At 36.9% G+C, this 14,522-nt stretch overlaps 1 protein-coding gene across 2 annotated transcripts; it reads left to right on the top strand.

The window, feature by feature from the left end:
* Positions 1–2,419: 2,419 nt before the first annotated feature.
* On the top strand, positions 2,420–12,943 carry LOC114466570 (poly(rC)-binding protein 2-like). 2 transcript variants are annotated; one of them, XM_028452109.1, is made up of 13 exons: positions 2,420–2,586; positions 4,127–4,251; positions 6,203–6,226; positions 6,324–6,356; positions 6,467–6,583; positions 6,670–6,801; positions 8,242–8,370; positions 8,488–8,562; positions 8,715–8,756; positions 9,950–10,022; positions 11,436–11,491; positions 11,581–11,750; positions 12,559–12,943. In XM_028452109.1, exons 2-13 carry the CDS (start codon positions 4,183–4,185, stop codon positions 12,593–12,595), a joined length of 957 nt encoding a protein of 318 aa, XP_028307910.1. In that variant the 5' UTR covers positions 2,420–2,586; positions 4,127–4,182; the 3' UTR covers positions 12,596–12,943. The 2 variants fall into 2 exon arrangements, with proteins under 2 accessions (XP_028307910.1, XP_028307909.1); XM_028452108.1 differs by having other exon boundaries at positions 8,715–8,774.
* The last annotated feature ends 1,579 nt before the right edge of the window (positions 12,944–14,522 follow it).

Raw genomic sequence — 14,522 nt, 5'->3', positions numbered from 1 at the left:
AATTAGACATAAAGTATCTAAGTAATAAATGACAGGTACTTAAATGTCCTTTTTTATGACCAATTTTTATTCAATTTGGGGTGATTTTGTGCAATAATTTGAGAAAATTTGTAGGATTTTTGTAAACATCTAGACTTTTTTCATAGTTTTTTTCTGTCATTTTCACTTTCTCCAGTGGGCTGAATCGACTGCTCTGAAGGGCCAGATTTGGCTATTACTCATATCTGTGTTATAGCCATTGTTGTTTTAAATGTACTTCCTGTGATGAGTTGCAAATTCATTTTGCTTGGGAGTTGAATGGAACACAAACAAATTGTAGCCATAGTGGCCAGTATAGAGCTATTCTTTATTTGGAGGAACATTGGCTAAATAAAACATGGCACCATCAAGGTGTCATTTCCAGAGCTCGTTTTATTGCTAGATTGATGTTGGAGAGGAGCAATTGAATGAAATAAAAATGGGAATTGGTAAGACAAACTGCCTTCAGAATATCTCAGCTCCTCTCTGTCTTGTCTGAAGGCAATCTCACCAAAGGCAGAGTGGTGTTGAATCCATGAAACTGAGCCAGACATGATTTATGAGTCATGCATGAAAACAGCCGAGCATAAAAACCACCCTGTGGAGGACATCGGTTCAGGTGGAGAATAGGATTTAGAGAAGATTAACGATTGATGGAGAGAGAAGATTGGTTACGGACAAAAGCAGCATATCCTGGCCATTGACCAGGTGTATTGGGTGCTCTGGTGTATGAATGCATGTGCTGAGTGAGTTGTGCCAGAATAGTTTGTCAGTCAGAGCACTGATACACAGTAAAAGGCTATCCACTTATTATGGTGCTCCACTCTTCATTAAAACCATCTCAACCTTGGGGATGTCAGTGAAGGGCTTTGATTGTCCCAAGTCTGATTAAAAAAACAACAGCATACTAGTAGACAATTAAAATCTTCATTTGAGTCATTGAATCAGTGACGCAAACAACACAACTGTCTTGGAAACAAAGCATCCATTGTGTAGCGAAGCATTATCAGTTATAGCATATAAAGTATTAATATAAATCAGATTTATTGTTGTCATGCCAAAGGATCATGATGTAAAGTCATTTATCTGCCCCTTTATTCTGATATGTAAACAATTATTCAGATGAATCAAATATTAGCTGCTTTTTTCTACACCAGCTCTTTGGCATTTGCATAAAATAGCTTCTGCAATGAAAATAATGGAGTATTTCACTAGTAATGAAGGAATACATAGGCTAGTGGCATTATAATTTACTCATTTAATGTAATGACTTGAGCTGAGGTTTTGGCGTCCCCTGATGGAGTGGTGCAGAACTAACGTCAAGTGTATTGGAGGGTGAGATTATTATATTTAATTTCATATTATTATTATACGTAGTATATATTATATGCCATTAAATTACCTCATATTATATAAACTTATATTAGATTGTATTACAGATACCATTACATCACGATATATTATAATATTATATTGTATTTATATACCATTACATTGATTTTTTATTATTATTATTATTATTATTATTATTATTATTATTATTATTATTATTGTTATTATTATTATTATTATTATTATTATTATTATTATTACATTAGATAAAATTACATTTTATTATATTGTGTTTTATTTTACAATTTGATATGGACATTATAATTAGTTATATATCAAATTGTTGGATGGTAGTTTGATGATTGTAATATAGATTTGCAAGTAAAAACCTGTTATACCTCTAATAATTTAAAGATTTGGATATTTTTAAAAACGTAAACATCTTATATTGGTAATATTTGCAGGATATATCTGTCAGAAAGCACGAATACCTCCTTCAGAATGAACACTTTGGGAACTCATTAAATCGGTATGTCTTTTATTTAATATCAGAATCAGAAATATTTTATTTATCCCAAAGAATAAACACTAAACAAGGAAAGAAAGAAAGAAAAAAGAAGAAGAAAACGTACATAAGTAAAACACTGTTAATTAAATAAGGATGAAATACATGTGCACACATTACATTGGAAAAAATAAAATAAGATCTAAAAAAGTAATTATAATAGAAATATTTACAAATATTATATAGATATATACCAAAATCAAAATATTATTGACATCTTGCTATTTCAGAAAAAAGAGAGCAATAGTATAATTAGCATTAATTTATTTTGTGTACCAAATGTGCAATACCTTCACAAATAGTTACTGTACTGTCGGTCATAAACAGGTACATTTTACCGAACGAAAGTCTGACTTCACTTGTTTCTTTTGCGCAACCAAAACTCCAGAAATTTGAATCAAATTGAAATTATTTTTTATTTTTATTGGTTATCCGTGGGCGTGGCTTTAATTAAGTGGGCGTCCAATCTCCAGAGGGGGCGTGACCGTGCGGCTCAGAGTAAAGTGCGTTTGTTCTATTGTGCGGAGCAGCAGTAGAGAGTGGAGTGCGATCGAACAGCGGCGTCTCTTCCCTCTTCCCCGGATCCTCTCAAAACTCCCTCCCGAACCTCTCCCCTTCCACCCTTGCTACCCTACCCAGACCCCCTAACCGAACCCAACGGCACGGTTCAGGTAAGACGCCCGTAAATCTACTTCAGCCTCCCTTGCCTGTGTAGAGTCAAGGACAGCGATAACTCTGTGCGCTTCCGTAGGCCGCGGGATCAGGCTACATCTTGGATAAGCTAGTGCTAGCAAACCATAGCGGAAAATTACTGAAGTGTGGTCAACTTCATATCACGGTGGGAGCTTTGTGGAACGACAAGAAATAGTGCACAAGCTAAGTGCCCACGGGCTGTCTTAAAGCGTCTCTTTCCATTCATTTAAGCTGAATATTGGGGCTGAAGTTGCCATTAGCCTATAGTTCATGGTTGCGTGTCAATCTGTCACGATGTTTACTAGTCAGCTTTTGTCACGTCACGTGGATTTAGTCATCACAATTTCTACATAGTCAGATATAGGTTACCCTAACAGTGAAACATCATGAAATGCATAGTTGAAAGTAGCATCAGGAATATTAAAACATATATACATTTCGTCGCGTCAACAGCAGCAGCAGCTCGGTGTCAGAAAGTAGACGCAGCCGCACGGAGACAGAGGGTCATTGTGCTGATGTGAGTAAGTGGACCAGAGCCAGGCTGATATGAGTTACTGAGCTGAAACGTTTCATTCTTTCTAAGTGGCTGAATAACGATGTTAATGTCCACAGTGAGTCTGAGATGTTGGGTCATTGATATTCAGCCTACCCTCTTTGCTGTCCTTGCTGTCCACCAAAGGGGTAAATAGTACAGATACTGTATCCTAGTTAGTAGAATTACTGTTCCTTGATTTAAAATTGTACCCAAGTACATGTAAGTCATGCTCAAGTATAAGTAAAAAGTTGCTCAATTAAATGGTAATCAAAGTAAAAGTTACTAGTTACTTTCACCCTCCCACCCTGTACAGTAAACATAATATACTGGTGTTTACTATATTTATTTCTGTTGTATTGTTTGTATTGCACTGATCCGTAAATGACGTTTTTATGGAAACATATAAATGGCAGTAAAACACCTTGAAAAGAAAGAGACAAAATCGTGCACAATTGGAACTTACCATGATTTATGTTCCACAAAAGCATCTGTACAAAATAAAAGCTTTGTCAAAAATTCCAGTTCTTCAATAAAATAAAATAAATCAGGCTCTAATTATAGCTACATATGTTAAATAAAATAAATTAGGCTCTAATTATAGCTACATATGTTAAGTCCAAAACAGTGCCATGTGGGTAATATATTATAACACGATAATAGGTAGAAACCCTGACTAAGAACATGTGCATTGTGTTCAATGTGCCTCATAAACTAGTTTATGAAGAAGCCATGAAACGGAAATAAAAAAAAAAATATTTACAAAAAAAATGATTCAGTAACGGTTGAGTGTAGAAATGTAACAAATTACTAAACTACTTTTACATACTTAAGCACAAGTAAAATCACTGATTTAGAATTATACTCAAAGAATTACAAGTACCCATAAAACTAACTCAATTACAGTGAGTGAGTACTTAATCTATTACTTTCACCTCTGCTGTCCACAGCTAAGTTTGACCGTCTTGTCCTCTCTGTTTGCACAGCATCCAGACACCAAAGACTCTGTTGGCCAGTGTTTTAAACTCCAGTCACAGCAACAATGGACTCCAGTCTGGTCGAAGGAGGACTTAACGTCACTTTAACCATCAGGTTACTCATGCATGGGAAGGTGAGTTCTGTGAATGGTTCAAAGACATACAAATTGGTTCTCCTATTTTACTAATGCATTTACAAGGTAAAGCAGCACAGTGGTGTAGTGGGGAGCATGTCAGCATCATAGCAAGAAGCATCAGGATACTGGGTCGGATTCCAGGGTGGGGCACGTGGGATTTTGCATGTTCTTTTTCTGCCTGAGTGGGATTTTTTGCTTGGAGCGCATGTGTCAAACTCATGGTCCAGGGGCCAAATCCAGCCCATTAAAGCATCCAATTCGGCCTGCAGGAGAAAATAGAAATGAAAGAGAACAAGAATCATTGTATAAATGAAACTCAACAATATTTGCACAGGCTCACAGTTTTCCCGGAAATTATATTACATTATTGTCGTCATTTTTATTGTAAAACAGTTGAAAAAAACTAAAAATTGTAATAAAATCCTTCAATTTTCCACAAATTATCAAATAATATGGTATTTCCTGTAATTAAATAGAAATTGGTCACAAAATCTAGCAAATTTAAAGTAAAGATTTTGTCGGGACTGTTATCTGTCACTTATTGTTTGGATATTGTCGGTTTCTTACGAGGTTTGATCGGCTATATCAGATCGGCCGATATTTAATGTGATCGGCTCTAGTGTCTTCATTTGCCGTTCCGATTAATGACGTCTGCATTGCATTGTTTTATCGTCTCATTTACACCGAAGAGTTGTTTGCTTTACATGACATGGCTTTATTTTACTTGTATTTGTGCACTTCTTCCCCGGTGTACTGGCTCTGAACGAGGGGACAGCGTCTGCTGTTTGTGTGTGTGTTTTTTGTTTATTCACCCCGAGCATGTTAAAAGCAGAGTGATGCCCCCCGTTTACTTTCGTTTTCATACCAAAGACTTCTGTTTCAGGGCGGTGGTGGACACAGAAGCGCGTGTACGTGTGTGTCCTACCTACGTAAAGCCTATTTCTTACATATTTTGTATTTTTTTATATATATATGTAAGTGTGAACCAGGGCACAATAATGTTGAAATTACTTGTTTTCTTACGTAAAATCAGTGGCCCACTGGAGATCAAACTGCTCCGTATTTGGCCCCTGAACTAAAATGAGTTTGACACTCTGCACTTCATAACAACTATAAGTCCATGTTATAAAGATCATCACTTTGATGGGATTAAACTAGCGCGCACAATAAACGATGCACACCACAATCATAGCACGCAGTGTGTGTGCGTGTCTCCAAGAACATGCTTAGATAATAAAGCATAGAAGCTGCTCTTCATCAAGAACTTCAATGCACTTTGTGTTTTTATGAGAGAACATATTTCATTTGACTCTCTTAGGCCTGTACAATATTAAACATTTCATTTGCAACGGGACTAATAATTTGCTTTGGTTTTCAGCCAAAAAATGTTCATTTTGGTGGATCCTTAGTTTACCCAACCTCCACTAGTTTTCTCACATGGCCCTGTTGCTTTAGGGAGGCTATTATTTATTTCTGTATTTTATTTATTTGGTTGTTTTTATCATATTTAACTTGTAAAATATATAAATACATGCTTTCTTGTAAACCTTCACTAGTCGATGTCTCTTAAATGTATTCATGTAACGTTTTGTCAGTTTGAGCTTATTGTTTACTTTACAAACCAGTTAGTGCTTAACAATTATACAAGCTAATACTGTCAGGTATGCATTGAGTGGCACCATTACGCAAACATTCAGTAAAATGTAGGTCAGCAGGTTGAATTTCCCTCAAGGCCTTTATGCTTTTAGGAAAATATGTGTTTCAAGGTTTTGGTGAGAGATCAATGAAATTGATCAGCAGGCCTGTATTTTACAGCTTGATTCTGCTTGTTGTTTGTTAAAAAGAAGTTAAAACTTGTTGATGCATTAAACACATCTACCACCACAAACCAAAACAATCAGATTTATAAAGCGAATTATTTTTAACTAAGACGTGTTCTCTTCCACAGGAGGTGGGAAGCATCATTGGCAAGGTGAGTTGATGTTATTACTTGTTTGCATCTTTGTGTTGGGAATCATTGCAAAAAAAAAAAAAACTGACGATTGTGTGTGTCTGTGTGTGTTCTGCAGAAAGGCGAGTCGGTTAAGAAGATGAGAGAGGAGGTAAGAGAAACAAACATGTGCTTTCCCCCCTCCCTAATGCCAGCTCCTTTAAACTTGTGCATCACATGATGTGCTCATGATTTAATGTTTCCTGCTGTGTTTGTCTGCAGAGCGGAGCACGCATCAACATCTCAGAGGGAAACTGTCCGGAAAGGATTATCACCCTAGCAGGACCCACCACCTCCATCTTTAAAGCCTTCTCTATGATCATCCAGAAGCTGGAGGAGGTTAGAGATGCACTGAGTGTCTTTGGCTTCACCAGAGAGAACGAGAACTGCTCCAACCTTTTCTGTTTGTGTCCGTCCCCCTGCAGGACATCAGCACCTCAATGACAAACAGCACGGCCACCAGCAAACCACCAGTCACCATGCGTCTCGTTGTGCCTGCGAGCCAGTGCGGCTCACTCATTGGCAAAGGTGGCTGTAAGATCAAAGAAATCCGAGAGGTTTGTCACACGTTTTAATAACAGTCTTTAAACCAACGTTGACATTGTATACTTCACTGTTTGTAAGGGTGTAACGATTCATTCATTAGATCAGGTGTCAAACTCATTGTTGTTCAGGGGCCAAATATGGACTAGTTTGAGCTTAAGTGGGCCCCACAGATTTTAGATTGGAAAAGAGCATATTCAACATCTGCCTTAGTTTGCACTTTCACGTATAAATGATAAAGTCAGTATATCAGTCCCTGCAGGATCGTCACTTAAATTCCTCTGGAATAATTTCAGGAAAACTTGCTAGATTTTTGAAAAATGTTAAATTCTTTTAACAATTAGAGATCAAATGTAACTTTCGTCATGTGATATAAGAACTGGAAAAACTGAGCTCTGCAAATATATTGTGGATTTTAATATTTTTTTTTTTGTATTTGGAGGGGCTGAGAGATCTACAACTGAATTAGTTGGTAATTTACAAAATGTTTGATGCTTTTTCTATCATTTTTACATTCTCAAAAGGGCCAAATTTAATGCTCTAAAGGGCTGGATTTGGCCCCCGGGCCTTGAGTTTGACACGTGCAATAGATCAATGAATTGATTTATATTCCTACGATCCAACTACATCTATCTGTGTTCAGCACGTTGGCCTTCCGAATGACATTTATCGATCTAAAGTAATTGTATAAGGTAATTAATCAATTGTATCGATACAAGGAAATAACATATTGGATTTAAGCATGGCAGACTTTTTATGGATGCCTTTTACAAGTGCTTTTAATCTTATAGATGTTACAGCCGATTTTGTCGGCTGTCTGTGACGTAATGTGGCACGCCAACAGACAACAAGCAAAACAAACAATCCAGCGAATGAGAAACCACCAGGCCTTTCTGGCAGCTTTCACTGCAGAAGCGTTGGTAGCGTTAGCTTCATTTTTTATATTAATATTTTATAATTTTTATTGAAACGTATTGAAAATGAGAGCCGAAAAGGTTAACGTCCTCTTAATTTAAACTGAAATGTTGGTTGGACTTTGAAAAAAAATGTGAATACATGTTTGTCCATGATAAATATATAGACGATTCCCTTATAAGAAACATCAGGAATCTATGAAACCTCACTTGTACTGTATGGTATCCAGGCATTTATTTTACTCACACTGGTTGAATAATTTTTTTGGGTAAAAAGTTACTGAATCAATTTAAAGAAACTAAATCGTTTCGGATTGAATCGTTCTAAATTAAATAAAGTTAATCTTGAATCGAATCGGAAACAACGAATCGTTACACCCCTAATTGATTGAATTAAAATGGTGTCTGCCATATATCAGATTCAGAAACCACATGTTCACGACCACTTTTTTCTTGGTGTTCTATCAGTTTGTAAATGTTACAAGTTGTTAGTCTGTGTTCTGCTCTCAGTATTTCCAAATGTTTTTTTTGTGTGTTCAGTCAGCAGGAGCTCAGGTACAAGTAGCAGGGGACATGTTACCCAACTCCACAGAGCGTGCCATCACAGTTGCCGGGACTCCACAGTCTATCATAGAGTGCGTCAAGCAGATCTGCGTTGTTATGTTGGAGGTACAGAAATATTTGGCAATTTAGATGTATTGTGTGGTTTATAAAAGTTGGAAAATGATGTAGTTTACACTAATTAAGATTGTGGTTAATGGCTGTATCTTGTTGTTTTTTCCTTAGTCTCCACCCAAAGGTGTGACCATCCCCTACAGACCCAAACCATCAGGCTCTCCTGTCATCTTTGCAGGTGGTCAGGTAAACAAGCAACTTCTCATTCGGACCTCATACCACAGTGTGCTTCACTCACGCTTAGTTTTTGTGGCACACCAAGGACAGATGACTGATGGATAATAGAGTAGAGTGTGTCACACTGCCACGCCCTCCTGACTGCTGTTCTCTTTTTGCAGGCTTACGCTGTCCAAGGGCAGCACACCATTCCACAGCCTGATGTAAGTGAAGGGCCCTCTGTAAGTGATCCAATAAATTTTAAACTTCGCTCCTGGGCAGCCATGTCACCTTCCTCTTCTCCTGCCATCCCCCTGATTTCAAGCCACCGCTGCTGTACACATGCATCCATTTAGATAAAAATTAGAGGTTAGAATACAAATTTAAAAATTACTAAGTAATTCAAAACCTGATTCTAATTATTAGCGATTAATCACATCATTTGATTTTGTAAATAACTCACCAAATCATGAAGTTACTGCACAGAATTAGTTTTTTCTGAAATAGTAAATTTGTTTAGGTTAAAATTCACAACTAAAAAATGTAGTGTGACCCATGTCGACTTCCAAGGTTTGAGCTTTAAGTCCAGTTTGAAAATACAACTGAGACAGTCCGTTAAAATAAAGTGTATAAAGAATCCAACTTGAGAAAATTCCAATGATAATATGAGAGAAATGCAGAATAAATTTGAACCTTGAAAATTCAATGCTATTCAGAAACAAACTATTGCACTTTTACATTCAGCTGCTGAGGCATTGCAGTATGTCCTCATTAGAAAAAGAGAGCTGCTATTTACTTCAGTAAACTACTATTATTAAAATTGTTCATAATAATTACAATATTATGACAATATTCCTTTTCTATTTCAGCCTGGAGATGTTGCACACAGGCTCGTGCATAGTCAGTCTCTGTAGGTTCACTCACAGTTAAAGCAAAGGGAAGCTGCCCAGTCACAGTTCCCCCTCTGCATTAATAGGGCGATGGTTTTTAGCTCCCATTATTATTGTTATTTACGATTAACATTGACCCACCACATTTTTACATTTTAGTGCTTCGTGGAAATACAAATTGTTACTAGTATGCTAAAGTTCCCCTGTCTTTTATTGTAGATTGTTCGATAAAGTATTAATAAAAAAAACAACAAAAAATGGTTGATACATTTTTCTAATGAATTAAAACTGAAAATGTAATGCGAGAAGTTGACGCAATAATATTCACAAGCCAAATAAATTTGTTCAATTTGTAAATTAGTCTTCAACTCAAAGATCTGTCATTGGCCACATGTTTCATTTCATGATTTTCTCTCATTGTCACTAAACCCACATCAAAGAGGGAAATGGCACAAAATTCATCCTGAAAATCCGTTTTGCGTTTTACCGACTCGATGTGTTCCGTTTGTCTCTTTTTTTCCTGTTAGCTCACCAAACTACACCAGCTTGCCATGCAGCAGAGCCCCTTCTCAGTCGCACACGGCAACGAGGCTTTCCAGGGTAGGTGGGCATGTTGGAAGCACCACTGTCTTATATTACCACCCAGAGGAAGAGGAAATATTTCATCCCCATAGCTGAAAGATGAAATACATGCACTGAGGAATCAGTCATTTTATTTGCTGTGTGTTAAGAGTTAATGCAGTCTGTGCCTCAGCCATCCAGATTTAGAGAATTTACACAAATCTTAGTTTTAATTTGATCCATTAAATAATGTCAAACAAAAGTGCCAGTTAACTGTCATCAAGGAGGAACTTTTGCTGCTTTAATTCTGATAAAATAAAAAGGTAAATATGTCGACATACTACTTCAGTGCTATGGGCCTCCTATTTTCTGTTCCAAAACTTCTCAAATTCTGTTTCATTGTTTAACTCTGTATCACGTCCATGTCATTTAACTTATTTCCATTTCCTTTTCATTGCCTTTCCCTGTTTGGATGACTTCACTGTCTATTAAACCTCTCAAAGGAGGTTCCATTAGAACTTGGAACAAAATAAATAAATAAAAGTTTTAAATGTATTAAATAATCAATAGATAACAAACAAAAACTAAATAAATACCACCATAAATTACTAACAAACACTAATTGGTGATTTAACATGTAAACAGGAGAACAATTATTGCATATGCAGGAAAACTTATTACTCCAGGTTATGGTGGAAAAATGTTAGCACATTAACATTGTCAGTGGTTACGGTTCAAATTATGTAAATAATGCATCAGGTTTATATTACATCAGCCAGAGTGTGCTTTGTTTACCCAGCACGTGGCGCTGTCTCTTTACTTTCACTTTGGCTTCACCTCATGGCTTACAACAGCCTTGTAAATTCTAGAAACTTTAATCAGTGGAGTGGATTTATAGTTTTTGTATCTTTACGTGGACAAACTGGGAGGGATGTTGTATTATATTGGACGTGTTGGTGCAATTATTCTCCCACATGTTTTGCATATTAGATACCCGTCGGCTCTTGCTGCGCCCTGGTCTTCTTTAGGATATCTAAAATAGTTCCACACTGTCGACTGATTTTGTTTCCTGGGTGGATGCAACTCCGGGAGTGCTGCTCCTTGTTCTGCCATCAGTCAGAGGTGAGTGGATGCACTCTCTCCGCTGACACACACCTCTGACCATGGACTGGAGAGTGCTCCGCCTCCCAAGACCCACAACACCAGACAAATCTGCGGTATACCGTGGAATCTAAAACCCCCGCAGTTAACCCACCGCGGCTGAAAATATTCGTGGTTATTGAAAAAACGGTTAATTTTTACATCCCTAGTTGGGGTCTGATTTTCGATAAAGAGGGAGGAGAAAAAAAAATAGTCATTAGTTTTTCTGTAATTAGGACCTTATTGTTTTCTCCTGATTGAGTGTGTGATGATCCACCTTGTTAATCCTCTGATGTCTCTGTGTTACTCCAGCTGGGATGGATGCCTGTGCACAAACTGGCTCTCATGAGCTGACCATTCCAAATGATGTGAGTCACCTCTTTCTTTTTGTTATCGTTCTTGTACATGACTATATGAATGTCAGTGGTCATGGTTTGCTTCTTTTCTTCTTCTCCAGCTGATCGGCTGCATCATTGGTCGTCAGGGGGCAAAGATCAATGAGATCCGTCAGATGTCAGGCGCTCAGATCAAAATCGCTAACCCTGTAGAGGGTTCCACTGACAGACAGGTCACCATCACCGGTTCCCATGCCAGCATCGGTCTGGCCCAATACCTGATCAGTGCTCGGTAAGTAGACGCATCTGTGTTTTCTCTATTTCATATTAATCAGCCTTTTAACTACATGACTTGAAAAATCCCAAATCAGCTGAACAAATATGACCAATAACAACCTCTAAATTAATTTATTTTAAGCTATTGTGTCCCCCTTTTTTATTATTAGATAGACATAGTTTAGGCCTCAAAGATCTTTAATTTGAAGATTGTTTACTGTAAAAACAAGTTACAAGGTTGAAATTTCCGCTTAAATTTTGTTTTGACCTCCAATAAACAAGTCTGAAGAGTTTCTTGCATTGCATTGTGGGATGTGGAGTCTCATAGACGGATGCCTAGGAGTGTTTTTCTTTCATTCTTGCATGATTTCTAGGTTTTGCCTCAAAAACCCTGACAGTGACTTTGTGGTATCTTTTTTTTTTTTAAGGACTAAAGGTTCAGCAGAACAATGGCGGATGTTTATTTTGGGGTTTGCACAGAAAGATCTAAATCCCTCTCGCGGAGTGAAGTGATATTACAGGGAATATTGTTTACAGCAGGGTTGTCGAACTCATTTTAGTTCAGGGGGCAGGAGGAAAATTTAAGGATTTATATTTGTAGTTTGACTAACTTTTAAACTCACAGATGGTTCAAAGCTTTCACTTTGGAAAAGATGCATTTCCATGAGCTTTTTATATTTATTTGCTTAATGTTGACAGATTTCTGATGCTGTCACTGAACCGTTGCTAGCCCTAATTGCATTGATTATTTTCACTCTTCTGCTACATATGTCTGCTGCTCTTTTTTTTTTTTTTAATGATGTTTTTCTATCTTTTCATTAAAGGCTTTCTTCTGAAACAACTGGACTTGCTGCCAACTGATGTGGATGATCTTTATGAGCACCTGACGTTTCCCCTCTCCTAACTTTTTACAAAGAAGCCCTTCATTGAACCTAATGCAAAAACCAAGTACGCTTATCTCACTTGGATTAGTCACCTGCTCAGTTGTAATTACACCATCATCCCAATGTTGTTTTATTTATTATATTTTTAAAAAAATCCCTTTGCATTCAGTCTTTTAAGACTTCCTCTGTTGTTGTTTTTTTCTTTCTACGTTGCTGTACATCTGTATGATCTTCTTGATAAATGGTAGGTAAAATCATCTTTTGGAAAAATCTGAAAAGGCAAAAATAATTGTTTTTCTTATGTCAGATTTTTCTTAGAAAATGTTAAAAAAAAATGAAGAAAAAAATAATGACGGACTGTTCTTTCTCTTCCTTCTTAAATATCTATTTATTTTTTATTTAAGACACGGCTCCTTGTAAAGAGTAGAAATCCTGGAATGTTTGCCATGTATTTCCTGAGTGAGGCATTGAGTTTAAACGGGTTTTGGTGGGTGTAAATGAACCCCGGCAGAGGAATGCACACAGGTCACCGTTATTACACCCTCGTGTGGCGAGGTTTCAGGGTTATGGAAAAGTTCTGACTCGCAGCTGAATTGATTTTTTTTTTTTTTTTTTGCTTTGTCATTCCCGTTTCCATCCACGTAATCATTTAATTTCCCATCAGTAGCTGGGTTTTACCCGGCCACCAGATGTGGGCCAGAAAGGGTGGAACTTTTTTTTGGACTTACCAAGAACTTGACGATAATTACAATGAATTGTTTGTTTTAAATAGAGAAAATATTTTTTTTAACTGCTGGGATGGGGGAATGCTGCAAGGGGCAAACACTAAAGGACCCCCTGGTCTTTATAAGTATATAATGCTGAGGTATTAAATTATGATTAACTAGAAGGAAAATTGTAGAGTTAACACTACTTTTCTGCTGTCCTTCTTTGCCTGGGTCAGATTTTTATTTTTTATTATTCTTTGCAGGATAAAGAAACTCACGTTTTGGTGCACGTTTTCAAAAATATTGTAGATCTGGGTGCAATTAAATTGTGGAATAAATAAATATGTGAAATGCTACAACTATATTTGATTGTGTGTCTGTTTACTGTTCGCAGAGTGCCTTTTCTCTTTTATCCGGTATTAAAGTCCAATCCAACATACAATTATAGATTATTACGTACTTCACAGCACACAAGGCGCCATTGTTCCACAAATGGTAGAAAATCTGTCAGACTGGAAAAATTATTTAAATCCTGATTACACAATTCTTTTTTACAAATTGTCAATCCAAGTGTTGGTGCACAAAAAAACCTGTAAATGGTTTGTTAGATCAGCAGAGTCTAGTTTCACTAGTTGCATATTTATTATGAGTTGTGTGATATATGTCTGATGCCACCTGTTCCCAGGACAAAAACGAGTACTCAGTTTTATCTACTGTATTTACTAATGCAGAGCACCTACAGTATTATTGCAATTAGCCATAATGTGATTACTAAAATTAAACAACTTTGCTGTAATTCACTTTCATTGTCATTTTCAATAACCCGTAAGTACTTCCACACAGCTGATGTCGTTATTCAACCGAACTGCCTCATTAGTTTAGGCTAAAACTGTCGGTATCAAAGTATGGTTTATGAGTACGAGTGCACACCATGGTATTATGTCCAATACCTGTATCTGTACATCTCTAATAATATTTAACATTTAGTAATGATAATATAGTTAATATATATATAAGGATGTTCCATAATGGTTTCACATAATGTCTCCTTGGAAATTATCCACTTTTAATATGACGTCCCACTGGCTGTATCCCATAAACATCAATGCAAAACAAGTTCTGATGAACTACGGCCGGGCCCGTGGAACGTCTCCGCGCTGAATAGCCCGTAAATGGTAAATGGGCGTTATTTATATA

This window comes from Gouania willdenowi, chromosome 7 (genome assembly GCF_900634775.1).
Source record: "Gouania willdenowi chromosome 7, fGouWil2.1, whole genome shotgun sequence".
NCBI classification, from domain to species: Eukaryota; Metazoa; Chordata; class Actinopteri; order Blenniiformes; family Gobiesocidae; genus Gouania; species Gouania willdenowi.
This window is presented reverse-complemented; position numbering and strand designations above follow the sequence as displayed.